At 41.1% G+C, this 18603-nt stretch overlaps 1 protein-coding gene across 3 annotated transcripts in view; it reads right to left on the bottom strand.

The window, feature by feature from the left end:
• The window catches only part of tenm4 (teneurin transmembrane protein 4), a 111964-nt gene that overhangs the window by 52942 nt on the left and 40419 nt on the right, over nucleotides 1-18603 (bottom strand). Inside the window, exons 7-13 of one of the 3 annotated variants that reach the window (XM_041045996.1) lie at nucleotides 15635-15805; nucleotides 13368-13582; nucleotides 12005-12215; nucleotides 7179-7280; nucleotides 6256-6450; nucleotides 4634-4834; nucleotides 808-993 (exon numbers count right to left, since the gene is read on the bottom strand). In XM_041045996.1, the coding sequence (XP_040901930.1) occupies nucleotides 808-993; nucleotides 4634-4834; nucleotides 6256-6450; nucleotides 7179-7280; nucleotides 12005-12215; nucleotides 13368-13582; nucleotides 15635-15805 (1281 nt within the window). The remainder of the gene's footprint in view (nucleotides 1-807; nucleotides 994-4633; nucleotides 4835-6255; nucleotides 6451-7178; nucleotides 7281-12004; nucleotides 12216-13367; nucleotides 13583-15634; nucleotides 15806-18603) is intronic. The other 2 variants (XM_041045995.1, XM_041045997.1) reach the window with 2 other exon arrangements.

Below are 18603 nucleotides of genomic sequence, written 5' to 3'. Positions count from 1 at the left end.
ATTTACATATTAGCGTCGTCACTAATTCCTTAGGACAAACAAATGTTGATAGGAGGAATATACCCTCCTCTCCAAAATAGCAAACATTCTGAAATCTGAAATCTTTAATATGTGGTGCTGAGTACACTTTGCAAAATTAAGTTGGCTCTTTCTAACTATTCTTCCTGTAAATGATGGAAGGAAAATAAAACGAGCCAACATTATCAACCCATGAACCACTGCTGGTATTTTCTGCTTAAGGATTACGAAAAATCCACTGCTCAACACGCAGTACTAACAAACTTCGCTCTCTGGCAACACAATGAAAACTCAGTCACAACTTCAGTCAAGGTTTTCAAGAAAGCTCTTGACATTCAGTCAAGATCTTGAAAAGTTAACTTCTGCAAGCATTTACAGAAGAACATAGCATATATTGAGAGCTAAAAGTATTGGTTGACCTGCTCACAATGACTCACATGTAAGCATTTGAACTTAATAGTAAATGGAAAGGGGGCAAAGAAAGAGATGAGGAGAAGGGTGAGTAAAATGAAACGACACCTTAGCACATTCCCACATTAAAATGCATGAAGGCAAGCCTCAGATCCTTGAGTAAACCTGTTCATGCTTTACCGAGTTGCACAAATTCAATTAAGCATGCTTTTCCCTCTCTTCTCCAACTGGACCCTTCCCCTCACACCCAGCGCTTCATACATACACAGGCAGACAGACAGCCTATGCCTTTGTTGGCCCCCCAAACCCCTCCCAAACACACACACACACACACACACAGGCCCCCACCACCCAAACCAAAACTTCTTCCCATCCTACCAATAGTGCAGTGTTCTCCATTCCAACCCGGACTGCATTCACATTTGCCGTCCTTGCAAGTGCCATGCTCGTTGCAGCGAGGGTGACACGCCCTCTGGTCACACCCAGTGCCCATCCAGCCGTCGTCACAGCGGCAGGTGCCCGACACACAAATGCCATGGCCACCACAGTCCGCTGCACAAATCTCTGTGGGATACAGGGACATAGAAAAAGACAAAAAAGAGTGTGGGGGAAGACAGACAGAGAGGAAGGAGGGGGATGTGGGATGGAAAGGGAAGACAAGGCGGTGACGGGACAAGGCAACAAGGGTGAAGAAAAGACAAATCCAGGAGTTATTGTCAAGGAAAGGCGGCCACGCTCCACTACCTTGTCTGATGGCAGCTGAAAAGAAATTCCTGCACCTCATAAGGGGCAATCCTTTTTGACAATACAAATCTAATAAGTCCATTACAAAGAAAAGACATGGATTGTGGCAGCCTTAGCGGACTTATTCTTCTCCTTTGCCTCATCTATTTGTAAATTCAGCTCTTTTTGTCACAAAGAAGGTAAAGAGGAAAAAAATACACAGCTGGAACATCTAGTAGGAATGGCAACAACATCACCACTACCATTTTGATCAAATTGTACATTTTTATTTCCTTTGTCATACGTGTAGTGTTCATAGCTTGGCCACCTGCTTTACTTTGGGCTACAGGCAGGAGGTAAGGCTCCGCAGAATGACTGAAGGCATGAGATGTCAATATGCTGTTTTTATTCTACAGTGTACCAGAGGAAGAAGTACATTCATGGAATGAAGGGGACTGAGAGACAGAGCCACAGTAAAGCTTGGCTGCCGCTTTTGTGTGGCAGCTGAAAGACCTCCCTGACAGGCTGTGATAGAGCCTGGGACATTACCCTCGTCTCATGAACTCGAGGGAGAGTATGACAAGACCAAGGCTCAAAGAAATTAAACACTGACAGATTACTTATGAATCTCATTGAAATGTTAACCTCTTTATTAACCATTCTGTTATAAAAGAGGCTTAGCAGTATGGGCAACGAGGAACAATAGCCATGTATTCTTGGCTTATTAGCCAAGCCAATTCAAATATGACCACAGGGGACCAAACTGGAGGTAAAATCTTTTAAGTCAATTACTGCCTTTACAGTGCCTATTTTGTCACTGCTACAAATTAAATTTGAGGGGTATTTTCACCCACAAACCATAACATGACATTACCAGCTTAAAAAGCTTTTTAAAAATCACTCTCCCCTGCTAATTATAGCTCACCACTTTGTTAAACTATGCAAATGCAAATTTTACATCTGACTTTTGATTTAGAGGTACAGTGTGCTGGCAGCATATGAATCAGTGCCCCTTTTGACTGCTCTCTCTCACACACAAACAGAAAGAGACAAAGTCATTACACAAGCAAACATAAAATATCTGAGTAGTGTTCAGTCACACAGGTCAGCTCATCAATCATTTTCTAATACCTATTTATTGTGGTACTATGCCTTCTACATCCTCTAAAGACAATATTAACACTCTTAAATAGGAGCTGCTAATGAACACAATGAACATCTTGAGAGCTCTCATTAGCACATATGCTCAAATAAAATGTAAAAACTGACCCTAGCAGTTCCCTTCTCAGAATTATTAGAACACACTGGACAGAGAAAACAGGCTCAAACTGACTGCGAGACAACTGTTCAATTGGAACAAAGTAGAAACCTTTAACGTGATAAAGATGCAATTACAGCCTGCAGGCAAACCCTCATTATCCGTGGCCAGAGGAGTCCACAGTGAGAAATACCCCCATCCCCATGATGGCCGTTACCATTTGCACTAAAGGACCGTGTAAACAAACTTTCCTCTGGGTGGGAGAATGGCAAAAATGGCATAAAAACACACATATTAAAGGACATAAAACCTCAGGCGTTGTTTTATGGCTAGTAACAGCATTATAACCAACTGTGCACACCCAGGTTGTACTGTTCCAAAGCCACATGAGAAAATGAGTTTGTGACTTAAAAGTATTGGGGAGGGGGATTAAAGAAGCTTGAAAGATATATTGAAAGCTTTCCATCTTTTTCTTGCCCCAGTCTCCAAGGTTATAGGCTGCTAGCTGTACTACCCCACCACCAAGCTTAGTGTTGTATTAGACCATGGAAAGCTCTACAATGAACAGGATAAAGGAGGATAAAGAGCCAACTCATCATCATTTACAGAGCTCTTTCTTTGCGAGAAAGACTCAGACTAACTGCCCATTTCCCTCAAAATCCCTGGGATTACCTAATAGGTCATTGTGTCTGCTTGGAATATAAAGGGATTCGTGGATCAGAGTTACTGCTGGACTAAAATTCTCATTTCAGAAATATTCTGAGAGAATACAAATTATGTTGTCCAAATGAAGGCAGCTGAAGGCTACAACTGTATCCATCTCTACAAAAACAGAGCTGATGTACTGATTATCGACACATCAGAGGCCTGTTCACCCAGAGCTATCTGAAGATTTAATCTGCCGGAGGATCACCATAAAACATGAATATGGTCTCCTATGAACATTTATACGTGTGGAAAATTGTGAAATTCTTCAGCTGGCTTCACAGTAAAAAAAAAAGAAAAAAAAAACACTTTTTTTTCCTGGAACTTTTGCATCTGCCAACACTGCAAGTCAGTGATGTTAGACACCTACATTTGACAGCTCTTTAACAATCTACTACTGAGTTCACTGAGGTTTTTTCAGTAAAATCCTTCTAAATGTGAGCTAGCAGACTGCTGTCAGAGCTGAACCTAAATTGTGCAGAACTTTTTTCATCCTTTGAGCCTCAAGAAGGTATATTCTAGCTGTAAAACTGTATCTTATGCTCAACCTATTCTTGACTACCAGGAGAAAACATTCCCCATGGACAAAATGAACACAATGTGAACAATCCTCCAGAGCAGGAAAAGTTATCATCAGCTGTGAGCCTTCTAGAACTCAAGAAAGAGCATTAACTTACATTAGATCATGCCACTGACAAATCCCTGCTATGCATATCTCTCTTTTCTGTGGCTGGCAGCTATCCATGTGAAGATTCAGGATGAAATCATTCGTAAAAGACATAAATTTAGAGCAAAATCAACCAGCGTCTGATTGCTAGCCGTGGACCTCCAACTGATCAATGATGTGAATAATTGAGGCTTTTATGTGAACTACTTTCTTTTAACATAATCAGAAATGTTTATTTCTATGAGGAGCCTAGCTATTACCAAAGTTATATTGAATCAAGCAGTGAAGGATATTATCAAGCATCAACTGACAGAGGTGTCAAGGTCATTACCTGCTGTTGCCAGTTGTGAGGTATTAAAGTAAAGTTGCAAATATTGAAGGGTAAGAAATTGTGCTAGGTACTGAAAAATAGTCACTGATTGTGGTGACCATTTGAAATTGGGAGCTGAAGATTTATAAATATAAGAAATGTCTAACTACAAATATAGCTATGGCTATAAAACAGTGAAACCTTCAACTTCTGTATTATATCACAGTATATGTTATTTCTTTAATTATTGGCTGTATAGTTAAATTATTATTATAATTGTTTTTTTTATTTTATATAATGCTCTATAAACATCCATCTTTAAGAAGCTGCAACATTCATAAACACCTAACATGATGGCCCAAATGTCGTTTCCACCCTGCACAACAACACACATTCTTGGCTAATTCAATTCAGCCTATTATTTGACCTATTTTCTGCAAATGCAATCATGTTTTTCTACTTGGTAATTAGAGCTAAATCAGCACCTGCTTATGAAAAGGAATTCTGCCAATGTTTACTCCCATATGAGGGAAGTACTCACCTGTAGAGCAGTCATGGCCTGTCCAGTTGGGATCACAGCTGCAGGTTCCGGTGTCTGCCAGGAAAGCTCCGTGTCCAGAGCACTGGTCCATGCAGGAGGCCCTGGGGCTCTCACATCCTGGCCCTCCCCACCCCACAAAGCAGTGGCACTCTCCCTGGACACATACCCCTCGCCCTGAGCATGTTGGGTCTAGGCAGTCCACTAAAAGAGGTCCAAAGAGACAATGTTAGACACACGAGTCACCTGCTGTTACTCTGTTTCAGAGGCAACCTGTTGTCTCTATTTGAGCCTCAGTAAAGTGACAAAGGGAGTGGACAGAGCAACCGGCTTAGTACCAGTACATGTATATGGAATGTAGAGGAGAAAAAATTCCTAGCAAAGAGGGAAGATACCTTAATATGAGCATGTTTATCTAAACTTAAAGCCATGAGTATTTCAAAGCTGGAAATAACGAAAGAAAAAAAAGCCTGTTAACAGATTGTAAAGGAGAAAATGGGGTAAAGTAAGGAAAAGCCTGAGGCAAAAGCCAGACTTCTTAGGCAAGAAAGCATGCTCGACTAGCTCACAGACAATTTGAAGATAACTGTGACTGAGGAAGCATTGCACTGTTCCCCCTCTGCTGTATCTTTTTTTGTACACTATATCAGTGTACACTGTACAAGTTCAATTCGCATGCAAATATCAAATTAATGTCCATTTCTTTAGTATCTCTTGCCATGACATGCCATTAAATGAGTGCTCACTGTGTAAGGCACGAGAGTTGTGGGAGCACACAATCACAATCATAGCATTCTTTCTACCGGACAATATCTGTATGGTACACACAGATGGCAAATGGTCGCCAAGTAGGAGCAACGTCTAGCCACTGAGAGCAGCAGGCCACGCCATGGCGGCTCCCCTTTACCATGACATAAATGGGTATAAAGGCCGTTATAGCAAGACAAACAGGATCTCTTGGCTCTCAGCAGATGGTTTGGGCACAAGGCACAAAGATCAGAGGCTAACTGACAAGCAACTCTCTCCTGGCAATTAATCATTGCGGCTGAAGGTCGCACGGAAGAAAGGTAAAAATGTTAAAGGGCCCTCGTCCACATTCCCCTCAACTCCTTATGGCTAACACTCCACCCAAAATAGAATGGGGGCCTATGGATGTCACAAACCCCCATTTATCAAACTCCCAGGCTCCATTTGTCATCTTGAAATGAGAGCCTTCAAGAGCTGACAAACACAATGGGTCCTTCAATCTTATCTGGTCAAGCCTTATCCTGCATCATGAATGTGGAGCTCCTAAAAGATTAACATCAGACTTTGTGTCTGGATTTCAAACAATAAATGGACAGTTTTGATTAAAGTAATGCTCTATATCCATGATTTATACAGGAAAAGTCACCTAGGATGCATTTTGTGAAGTGTTAGGGTGATGACGCTCATCACAGTGGATGTCCTGTCTTTACTGCCATACAGACTGTTAAATAGGCCATACCAACTTAATAGCCATCTCCATTATGAGTATTCTTTTAAAATGTCAAGCACTAACGAGATAAGTTGGTGGTTAGAGCAGCCATATTATGCAGGATTTTACAAGTTTAGGATACATTACCATGACTTATTAAAACAATCACCTTCTTCACAGTTTTCCCCTTTGTAGCCAGGGTTGCAGATACAGGTTCCCACGATACAGGTCCCATGGCTACTGCATGTGATGTCAATGCACTGGTTGGTGGGAACGTCACATTCAGCGCCCTTCCAGCCGCTGTGACACATGCAGCGACCTTTAAGGTATTGACCATTCCCACTGCATAGCACAGGACAGGCAGCTTTGAAAAGAGCAGACAGCATACATCCATTTGAATGGATCCCTCCAACCATAGCTTCAAAGAATAGTCAGCGTGTGCAAAAGCCCCGATCTGACAATGAGCTTCAGACCGAAACGATTAAAGGTTTGCTTTCCGGTGTGCAATATGCAGTACAAATTATTACACTTTGGCTTTCAGTGAAGATGTGAGCCAAATTCTAAAAAAAGCAAACTAATATCTCCACAATCGCTCCTGTGTTGCTGTTGAAAATAAACAAAAGAGTTGAATAAAAAGTGTAAAATATGGTGTTGATCAACACATGGATAACAGATGGCAGTATGTGTAAAGATGTCACCAAAACAAACTACTATCATCCTAACACATTGCCTAAACTTGTTTTTTTTATGTTATTTTTAATTTGCCAAATAACAAATACGGCCTTAATTTCAATAATTGAAAGAATTAGTCATTACCAGTCCTACAATTGAAAACTCTCTTCTCTGTGGAGTTATTTAAGAGTTCTTTTATATGTAACACAATACACCATTAGGAGTGACAGAGGTAAAACTGAATCATCTGGGGTAGCACCGCCTTATTTAATAAGAAAGTGGAATAATTAAAAGTAATTGTAAGATTAAAATTGCTTTATTCTGGTGATGCAGTGAATATAATCTGATCAGCACCCTAAAACATTATGTATCTGAATGCTGGAGATCAATAAAGTCATCATTACTGAGGGATTGACTCACCTCGCCCACAGTCAGGTCCTTTGAATCCTAAAAAGCAGTGGCATGTTCCAGCAACACAGTCACCATTCCCGAAGCAGTTACTGGGACAGTCATCAATGGATTCTGAAAGAGGGCAATCAGAGGGTTTCGTGAGTAATGTGGTTTGAGAAACAATTTTCCTCCCACTCATTTTCTCTGGGTTGATTATTATTCCTTTGCTAATGACAGTGATAAGCGCAGGCTCCAATCCTGTCAATATTTCTATTTCACTGCAAAACATTTTGGAGTATTACTAATGTTTGGGAGAATTCACTAAAAGAGTAAACAAGTTCTGATCATCTGAGTTTTTACCAAAAGTAACAAAACAAATAAATTCTCAGAAGTTCCAGATGCAGTGGATGTGATAAGTGGCATGCATCAACTTGACGCTTTTATGGCACACCGCAACCAGGTGATTCAAAGCGTCAGCAACTCTGGAACCTGCATTTCCCCACTGCCAAGGGTAATGTTACTGTATCATATTTTCTTCTATGGTCTGCTTTTCAGTCTGCTTTATGTATTTACAGAAGCAATGAGTAAGCCTGGCAGACTACTTTATGTTACTGTTTTGTCTATTCATCACAACGCTAGGAGCTGAATTACCTGCAGTCCACATACATATATAACGTATATATATGTATGTATATGTATGTATATATATGTGTGTGTCCCTGTATGTAAAAAAGAAGAAGAAATGTTTAAATTTCTGCACTAGGCCAGCAGTCAGATTTAAGCAAATTTGGGACCTATGTCCTTTCAACAGTTCAGATTTCACCTGTTATAAAAAGGATGTGCCTCAAGTTTACAGCAGATCATTGGTCACTAAGTAGCATTGTGATAGTGAGAAAAATGGCATCAGAACTCAGTGACAGAAGTCAGGTTGTTATTGTAAGCAGAGAGGGACTTTCTCTGCATCAAATCATAGCTAAAGTTTTCTAAGGGGGCAGTGCATGGAACTCTAAAACTGGATCAGTTCTATCCAAAGCACGATCAGGCAGACCAAAAGTGACCACACCATCAGAAGATCAATACATCAAGCTTAGTTCCCTGAGAGATAGAAAAGCAACTTCATCACGTATACAGAATTTACTAAAGAACTCAAGACTTCAATCAAGTACTGTCAAAAGAAGCCTGTCTCGTAGTGGTCTCAGGGGACGAGTAGCAGTTTCTAAACCACTTCTCAGGAGGGGAAACAAGGTCAAACGCTCGGGAGTTTCACAGTGGATGACAGGAAAAAAAACTATTTACTGATGTATATTTATACATGTGTGTATATACACACATACACACATATATATGCATGTGTGTGTACATACAGTGGTGTTTGAGACCACTTTTGAATTCAAGGGAATACATTTATATATATACATAGAACCTTGTCTAACTCCAAATTGCATGCTCAAATCAAATAGTGTGTGATTTAGCCACAGAGCCCTAATCATTCACTCTGATCCAGACAGCATTTTCTAGACAGTCAATCGTGTTAACAGATTTTAGCGTGTCACTGAAAAAAATAAAAAGAGTAAAAAGATATCGGCCTGATGTAGAAATTATTTTGCTGTGATGAAAACCTCCAGGCAGAAACGTGGGCTCTTAATGTGTCTGGCCTGTGTAACATTACAATAAATATTCAGAATGCTTTAACACTGCCTTCAGTCTTCTCTTTACCTTTCAAGTTCCTAGAGTATTTTACATGTAAGTTATGCTGTATGTGACATTGCGGTGTTTACACCTACTACATGCATTAGTTGTGATTACCTGGGCTCCCCAATTGATTGTGTGGCATAATCTCTTCTCAATCTTTCTTTGTTTCCTAACAAACTGAGGGCATTTTTGTGTGATACAAACAATTAGCAGAGCATGCACAACACACTCCATCATTTCCTCTATTGATCCCTCTACCTAAACTAAATTAACTGCCAAAATAATTATTTCTACCCTCATGTTCTGACACTTGCTTTTACTAGAAATATGAGTGACCACTGGTCTCTGAGGAGCTTGACAGCAGCAGAATTCTGAAACATGATGCTCACTGAATTAAGCCTGAAATGGTGCTGAAAAATATTCAGTCTTGTCCATTGCCCCCAGGCAGCAGAAGCTCTGAGGCAAAACTTACTGAACAAAGAATCTCTTGTGCTCCACAAAGGCCTAGAAATGTGAGCCATGGATTCAGCTTCCCTTTACTCTGGAGAGTCAATCATCACTGAGGATGCAACGCAAGACAGAGAAAAAAGACAAAGAGAGAAAGAGGCAGAAGTAGATAAAGGCAGACCAGAGGTACAGTGAAATGAGAGAGGGGTAGGCAGCGAGCACAGAAATGCTGCTGATGTTTTCTGTGCTGCAGGCTTCCCTTTGCCATGTTGGGTTAGAGAAGGGATGCAGGGGAGACTATCCTCCAGCGTGGTGGAGGCAAATCAGCATTTTGATGGGGTTTTGATGGCTTCCAACAAGAACATCTAACTACAGTAGGAGGCCTGGGCTTTTTTGCTCAAAGCTAGGGAAGCGTGTGTGTGTGTGGGTGGTGTGGTGGGTGACGGTTAGGAAAATGAGGTGTGGTATGTGCATACTTGCCATTAGAAATTCCTCCCAGAAGTAAAATTATGCAGGAGAGATTCTTGGCGTGAATCTTGTACCTCATGCATATAGGGACAAAAAAAAAAAACCTAAGTGGGGTTGTAATTTAATGCTCACCTAGCAAGGCACAGGAAGATCTAACTTTAACTGCATTCCACTGATATATTAAAGAGGCAGCTGTTCTACATTAATGCGCCTCTAATTAAGGTTATCTTATCTTTATCTATGATGGGTTTTTCTTTGCTGAAAAACAAACCGAACATGTTTAATTGAGTAACCGTGAACTGCAGTGCTCCCATTCTGAGTGCTGACGCAGTTTAGCAGACTATGCACTCCCCATGTCTATTGCCTGTGTTTCCTCTGAGAGCAGGAAAGGGAGGCCATGAATATCTCTTAGCCACACACTCGACATAGGCCAACGCATAAATCATGGATTCAAGCAGAGCTTCATTGAAATTCATTACCCTTCATATCAGGGGAGCTAACTATTGTGTGAGTCTCTCCAGTCTGTGAGGACAGAGTAGCGTGCAGTAGGCAGGTTTAATCAGCGCCTTGCCATGCTCTCAGAGGATGCTCAGTACCTTTGAATGATGGGTGGTTGTGTACAGAGAGAGAGACTGTGCTATACAGTGAGACAGGATATAGAGTAAGACATTGGTGTTGGGTCTTTGCTTCCCTTTGCTTTGCTCCCTCGTATAGGAAGCTGTGTCTGGGTTGAAGCATGTCTGACACCAGGCAGCAGGGACAAATGGCTTCATGCTCCAGAGGGCTGTTATACAAAACATTGAGTAGGACACATTTCACATTGCCATGGAGCCACAGCCAAGTAATGAGGAGTAACCCGGATTAAAGACAGGGACGCTCTATCCTCCAGATGTATTATGGCATGGCTATGTGCAGCGAGCACACCTTTCATTTAATACATGTGACGAGCACAAGGTGCCTCACTGACGGTAAAATAAGACATTTTTTCCCACCGACACTGTCAGAAGCACTAAAATTATTTTTACTTTTAGTGTCTTATAAACAATGCTGCTTGTGTCTCTCAGTGCTCCTGTTCTAGATATTGTTCACATATATTTCTATACCTGGGCCACTCTATCTGAAGGTCAACTCCATCCCTCCACGGCTCAATACAATTCAGGCAGTTGGTGAGATTCAATTTCTGCTGAAGGGCACTTAACCGGTGACCCATTTTAGAAAGGGCCCCTCTGCCTCCCTCTGAGCTCCTGTGGGCAGATCGACTCCGATACAAATGAACAGCGGCAGAATTCTAGCTCTGACTAACTGTGCCCCACCCCATCCTATCCCTATTCCTATTCACATCCACTGCACAGAATATCTTATCTGGTCATGCTTTCTCTGATGCAAACCACAGGAGGTCTTCATGCGCACCAAGTCAAGAAGAAATAAGCAAAAGTAAACATGCTGCCCTGACTCCCTCTCCTTGTGTCATATCATATATTAAGTATTGAATTACAGCTGTTGTTGGCACAGCAGGGGGGGGCATGGCGCATCTCTTGCCTGTCTCCGCTTGGTGTTACACTGGTGTTGAGTACAGCTTCTCATCGATCTGCTGCCTGGCACAGCCCCTGTCACAGATGGACTCTGGCCCAGGAGCTTTTAATTAAAGAGCATGTGAGAACAGCTCCCAGCTGCCATCCCTGTGAAAGTCGACACCTCGGGCCCTCTCACACCTTGCTTGATACAGCAGTGCTAATCAAAGGCGCTTTAGGGAGAACAAAGAGGAGCGTACAAAACGAAATCACCTTCACAAAGAAAGACGTGGGCCGCGTGCCATGCAGAGTTAGTCAGAGGAGAGAAATATCTTCCCTACTTTGATATATGGAAAGTAGATGGAAATTGGAGCAAATCATGATCAAAAATGGCACTAGCAGGAGGGTACAATCATACTTTGAATTGTATGCAAATGGTTCCCAGAAGCTGGACCCCTGATTCGCTCGGAAGACACTCAGGCTAATGAGGATATTATGATCTCTCAATGCCCTACTCAGGGGCATGGCAGGATAGCACTGATGTCCTGATTTTTGTAATATTCAACTTCACCTTGATTAACCTGCACTTTCCTTGGCTATTGAAATCTGCCAAAAACTGTCTCTGACTCATGCCCCAAGTCTGGGCTGTTTGCTGTGGAGTGCTGCTGGTTGGTATTATAGGGATTATGTGGATTGCTATTACAGGTTTCAGCAGCAGGTCATGCCCAGGGCGCTCACCTATGGCGGTAGTGAGGAAGGAGACAGTTTCAGTTTCTTTTCCGTCGTTGTAGATGGCCAGGTGCCAGATGCCTGAGTCCATGTACTGGATAAAGCCTGTGTCGTGTGTGGTGATGGGTACGAGGCTCCGCTGCATAGCCACAGGCCCCTCCAGACCATGGATGTCCTGGGCCAGAAGCCGCCGCCCATCCAAAAGCTCCACAAAGTCAAACTGAAGACAGACACACAGAAAGTGAGAAAGACTGATGGATGGACCGCAGACACGCCATTAGAGTGACATGTGAGACTTAAGTGCTTTCAGCCCTCTTTAGAGCAGAGCATCATTTGGTCTGCATGAATAACTCATCATTCCAGAGGAGCTTGAGCAAGTCTCGGCATATCGTGGCTGGATAGGCTGTGATAATTTCATAGTCCACATATCTTATATGAAAGCCTGTTTAAAACTATTAAAGTGAAAAAGGGAAGCTGGGGTAAAAAATTTAAAGTTACTGTTTACCATATAACATCTGCAACGATTTGCTTCATATCAGTAGTGACTCAATGAATACCAATGAGGCAGCATTTCATTTTCATCTACATGCGAAAGGGAATCCTGACTCATCTGCCACTCCATGTGTAATCAGTCACAGTACGAAAACTCTGCTCTAGATTATTTTCTTTGAAGTAAAAATAGAGGAAAGAGACAAACCCTTTGACTGAAAAATAAATCACATTGGACACTAATGCAAACAAAAATCATGCTATGAACAATTTGTTCAAATACAGTTACATTTACAGCAAAGATCTAAACTCCGTGAACCAAGCAGCCAGATATGATTAATAACATGATATATCTGATTCTGTGCTGCACATAGATGGGAAATTAGTGTAAAGAAAAATCTGCCGTTCTTGGCCCCTGAGCCCTGTATTTTTGTGTGATTCATTGATGATATTGAACCTGAAAGAAATTTGCCATAAATCCTTTCTGCAACAAAGAAAGTGATTCATAATACAATAGAGAGATTTATGAATTGGTTTGTATTCATGACACGTTCCTACATGGTTAGATAGATTTTTTTTTTTTTAAACAATATCCCAATTTATATTCTGTAGCAGAGGAAGAATGGAAAAAGAAGCTGAATCCTCATACTACATAGACATGATTGTAAATTGTTTCACACAGAATCACATTTACAATTAGCTATTGTCCTTCACAAACAAAAGATAATGATTTCTTAAAAAAAAAAAACACTGAGATATGCCAACTTGAAGACCTCAAAACATTTAGATTTCAAACTCTCCTTTGAGACAACGAATAAGAATATAATACTTGTACTGTAGTAACAAATTAATGGGTGTCCATATCTGTTCAAGTGTTTCTTACCTGTGTGTGTGATGGAGGTAGGCCTCTCCTTCCATAGATTCCCACTAAGGCATCTTTGCTCAGGGACACATTAAACTTCAGGTACATGGGATGATCAATGAAGACCTGGGACCTCCAGAAGATACCAGGAGGAATCTGCTGTGCGACCTTGCGCCCCACGTCAATCTCCCCCATATCTATATAGCTGTCATCTGGGAACAAGCTGTCCAATTTGCCTGCATTGCACACAAAGTAAATCGGTCAAAGAGATCACACCATTAATCCAGCATGTGGAGGGCAGAGGGAGTCAGTCTGCTAAAGCACGATAGTCTGACCATATCACAGATATTCAATCACATCGCTGACAGCCAGAGAAAAAATATAATGGATGACCCCTCTGACCATTGCCAACAATTCCAGTCCCAATTCCAGAGGAGGAGAGAGTACAAAAGTGAGAATAATCTGACTGAAGATCAGTCTGGTCCTCAAACAAAACTCTAGTTATGCCCTGAAGTGTTTTGTGTTGATTCCTGTAAAATGGAAAATTAAAGAAAATCCAGTTCAAAAGTGAAATTATGAAATATGTTTCAATAGTGGGTAGCACTGGTTACATGAAAACACTGACCTCCTAGCCTTACACCGGGGACCCAGCTGATTATTTTGTTGAGGTGTCTTGCTCAAACAAGGTAAATTTGTTGTTTTTTAATGATCTGAACACATTTCATAAATCTTGTTTATCAAAGTAAATTTTGATGCAAGGTTCTAAAAGTATGATTTAAAAGACTAAACATATGGTGTGCAAATGATACTGAAAATACTTGAGAAAATACAACTACTTCAATACTGTGATAAAATACATTTATAATTAAAGTAGAAGTAATAAAGTGAAAATTGTAATTATAGTAGAGAGGGATCACTAATGCCAGTGCCCGCTCAGGTACTAGCACATTTTCTGCCAAAAATTGCCCATATGCTCCATAATACAACTTATATTGGACTCCGTGGAAAAGGCAACATCTGTTTGCCCATGTAGATGAGCTAATTTCAGCGAAGTCTACTAAAGCAGACGTCCATACAAACTACCCCCAGGACTTGGTGGCAGACACGGCTTTAGGTTACACGTGGCACAGCAGATGGCAGTCTTCTCAAAAGTCCATCATTGGCAATGGGTTTTATCAGAGTAGACAGGACACACTCCCAGATCTGGGCTTTACATAATGCTACAGCACACAGGCTCATTTTCCACGTGTTGGGGCGTGTGTATATTTATGCAGCACATTAATGGTGTACTCATCAGCCTGTTTAAATAAATCATAAGCCGAGACCAGTGATAATGGGCCTCATGGTTAAATAAATGGTTGTTGTTCTGCAAGCTAAACAACATAATGCTTTGATGGAAAGACAAGACTCAGGAACAGAGAACAAGAATGAATTTCAAAACTGTAAACATCTGCATCACCTTGATGAAACATGAGTTAGCTCATCATTGTTTCTGGTGACAGCGCTGCAGAACGAGGCTTATTTAGAAAACTATGGCTATTGATTTCCTATCAGCAACGGCTGCCATGCAGGGTCTAAGCTCAGCTGTCGTCGTGCTTGTTGTTAGCTAAACAGACTTTCTGTGGTCTGGTAAATGAAAAAGACAACTCCTGGATTCATCTATATGGTAATGACCTCATCTTCTACCTATTGTAGCCTGCCAGTGACAAATCACATGGTTAAATCTGGGCCCATTTGTTCGAGAATGGAACAGAGCAAACTTTATTCGAGTCGAGCAGTTGGTACCGTGGGGTGAGCACATGCTTTCTTTGGCTGCCAGGAAAGGCAGCCCAAGCTAGGAGATGAAAGGATCACATCCGTTCTGAAGGGGACAGAGTGGCTAATCCCCCTCCAGCCCCTGGATACTCAGTCCCTTAAGCTGTCCCATTTTCTCCCTCCAGGAACAAATAACACTTTCCCACTTACAACAACTTTCATAGGATTACAAAGCAGATCTCTTTGCATACCATGGAGACAAGAGTACACAATGCGAAACTGGATGACAAAATAATAACAAACTTGCTTGAGCTTCAAAATGTCATCTGTAAACTTTAAGATTTGAAAAACTTTTTTCCTTATGCAGTGTTTTCTGATGTGTATGCAAAAATGCAGAGTGTAGAGAGCGATGCAAATCATCCTGAAAACAAAGATCTACTGTATTTAGGTTGGTTTATGTCAATATTATTTGGGGTAAAAAAAGATTATGTGTATCAAATAATACAAATTATCCATAAATAAAAAAAAATTGCACTTACTTTCATCTTTTCCTTTGCGGTCAGGTATTTCCAAGCCTGTGTTGCCAAGTGGTGGCAAGCTCAGGTCAGTAGGAAAAGGTAGGCCACTCGTATTGTCCTCTGACAGCTGGTACATCTGTCTCTGCATGGGCTGCAGGTGCCAGTTTAATCCAAAAAGGTGCATGGCTGAAATATCAAACATAAGACAACCTCAGAACTGAATTATATTAAGGTGATTTTAAATGCATTTTATCTCACCAAAAACTTGGCTCATATATTAAATACAAAGTAACACCCCAAACTATGAAGGAACACTTATTTTTATTTTGGGGGCGTGGGGGGTGATTGGGCAATTATCTAAAGGTGACAGCTGTGAGATGGGGGGGACAGAAAGTAAATTCCAAAGAATAAAGAACAATACGTGGTTTAATGGTTAATGGCATTTTTCAAAAGTGCTGAGCAGTAAGATAAGAAGATGAATGCGATCCTGACCCCATGGGACAACATCTGTCTCACCACACTAGTGCTGGCATGGACCATCCCCAGTGCTCTGTCATTTTTCCAACCCTAGTACCTTCCCATTCCTCTACAAAACTAGGGGACAAAAGGAAAAAAAAAAACAAAACGCATCAGCAGGACGACACCAGGGGTGTTTCAATGTGAACACAGTGGATGAAGCGTACTGATATTTTACAAGGTCGACAAAAGAAATGTCCTTTGGAACAATGGCAGGACAGAGGAGGAGGGGCTGACCATGACAGATCACCAATAAGAGAATGGACAAGACGAGCTTAGCAAGGCAAAAGCCACCTTGGAAGTCAACAGTCAGCAGAAAAGGCCCAGAAACTCAATATAGCTATTTTATTGGTTTGTTGGTTCTCTTAAGCTCCTCAAGTACATAACCACGCAATTCAATTATAAAGAGTGAAATTACCTGACAGCTTTAAACCGAAGCTGGGAGTAAGACCTATCCAGTCCTCTCAATGTTGTTTTCTTCAAATGCATTTTCACTTTTTTCCTATATAAGCGCATAAACTAGTCCATGTCACCAGTAAGTCTTTAAGTGACTATTCAGACAACATACAGAATGCCTGTGCCTGTCATTACTTGAATACATTAAAAAAAAGGTTGATTTGCTAGTGGGATTAAAAGATTCTTGTATTAATTTGTTTTTTTATGTTATGATGATATTATTATTGTTTTTATTTTTAGAATATGTTGCTTATAATTGTAGGGCACCTTCTCCATGGAAACACTTGAATAAATGAAGGAAAAAAGAGGTTCCCTGTGCATCTTCCAGAAATGTGCAGATGAATCAGTTGCTTCTCAGACCAAGGACAGCAAACCTCAGAGGAAAAAAAAAAGGCCTGGAGTGCACTGATTTATCTGCAGCCATTAATAGTGCAACAGACCAAAGTTTTGGCATGATTGCGCCTTCGTCAGAGTAAAAAAAAAGTGGTTTGTTAATTGTTAAATGCCAAATTGAAGACGCAATGGATATTGCATTATATTCAAAATCATAAGCTATCCATCAAGAATAAGAGGAGGTTTACTTGACCAGGCTCAGCTAATAACTTCAAATAGACTGAAAATAAAATATGAATGTTACAAATGGAAGATCAAACCAAGCTAGTTGTGTCTTATGAATGGAACACACTGGGTCATTCCCACAAGAATGTGGAGAATTAATTATCCACCAAAGACAGATGTATTAAAGAACACACCATGTTTCCATAAGTAGTTAGCCCAATATTTAGTTTTTTGTTTTTTGTTTTATGTAGATCTGTTTGTGTATGACACAATCAAAGAATAGCTCACACTCGATCAGTAGTAACACACATTTACCAAACTGTACATGGTTTTGTGATAAACTTCCAAGGTAGCAGTAGCGTGGTTAGCAGGGAAAATGAAACACAAACATTCCCTAAGATGATGAAAGTTCAACCGCAAAACCAGCATCTGTTCTGCGCCTGCCCTGTGCCTGTGGAAGTGACTGTGTCAGTGGAGGACAACCAGCGAAGAGACAGATGGCTTTGTTTGTCATTTTGTAAGCTCCAGAAAAACATTCCTTTTGATTTGTAGCTCTACATTGACTGGTGCAATGGAAAAAGAGTTAGTATATGTTGCTGGCAGAACCATTGCAAAGTCACCATGCAGGGTGTCGTTCCAAGTGTCCTAGTAATCATGTCTTTGTGAGCCTCGCTCTTCATCCCATCCGTCCCTGAGGCCTCTGATGGAAAATGGTTGAAGAGGCCTCCCCCTCCAATCCTTTAAGATTTACTTCAGCGCCTTCTTGGTATCTATGATATGCAGAGCATTGGACCTGAGCCAGTGAAGAGCCTCCTGATTTTGCTTTGCTCACTTTTCAAACTTTGCAAACACTGTACAATGACACTCGCAAGGCTGCTGCAATTGGCTGCAAAATGAAGACAGGTTGTAGGAATAACAAGGTACTTCTAATGAGATGGCCACTGGCAGAGACAACACTGACCTGTCAAGAGTAGTGCACTTCGTAGCATCGCCCATTTTGTCATGAGCACATGTTGTGCCCTCCTTTCGCTTATCTCTTGGCAGGAAGTTGGGTCACGCCATGTGCCAATTAGGGAACAGAGGTACTGTAGTAGAAGACTTCTCAGCCAATCTGAGAAAGTCAGCGCTTATTGCTGTGGGTCATCTGCCAGCATTCCTGTGCTTCTATCCTCTGATCTGAAGAGCACTTTCCAGTGCACATTTCAAGGGAAGCTATGATGAGTTCAACCTTTTTTTCTCATCTTAGTGGTCAAAATCCTCAAATACTGTGAGCATCTAAAAAAGCCAAACTATCTTGAGGTATTTCAGAAAAGGCAGCTTAGAACATAGTCTCATATGCCATAGCATGAGAAATGTTTTAACCATAGGGCTGATTAATGTATTTTCAAAAAAAACCCCAAAAACTTAAATGGTCTTAAATTCACCAATCTCTGCAACATCATGTAGTGAATTTT

This window comes from Toxotes jaculatrix, chromosome 9 (assembly GCF_017976425.1).
Source record: "Toxotes jaculatrix isolate fToxJac2 chromosome 9, fToxJac2.pri, whole genome shotgun sequence".
NCBI lineage: Eukaryota > Metazoa > Chordata > Actinopteri > Toxotidae > Toxotes > Toxotes jaculatrix.
This window is presented reverse-complemented; position numbering and strand designations above follow the sequence as displayed.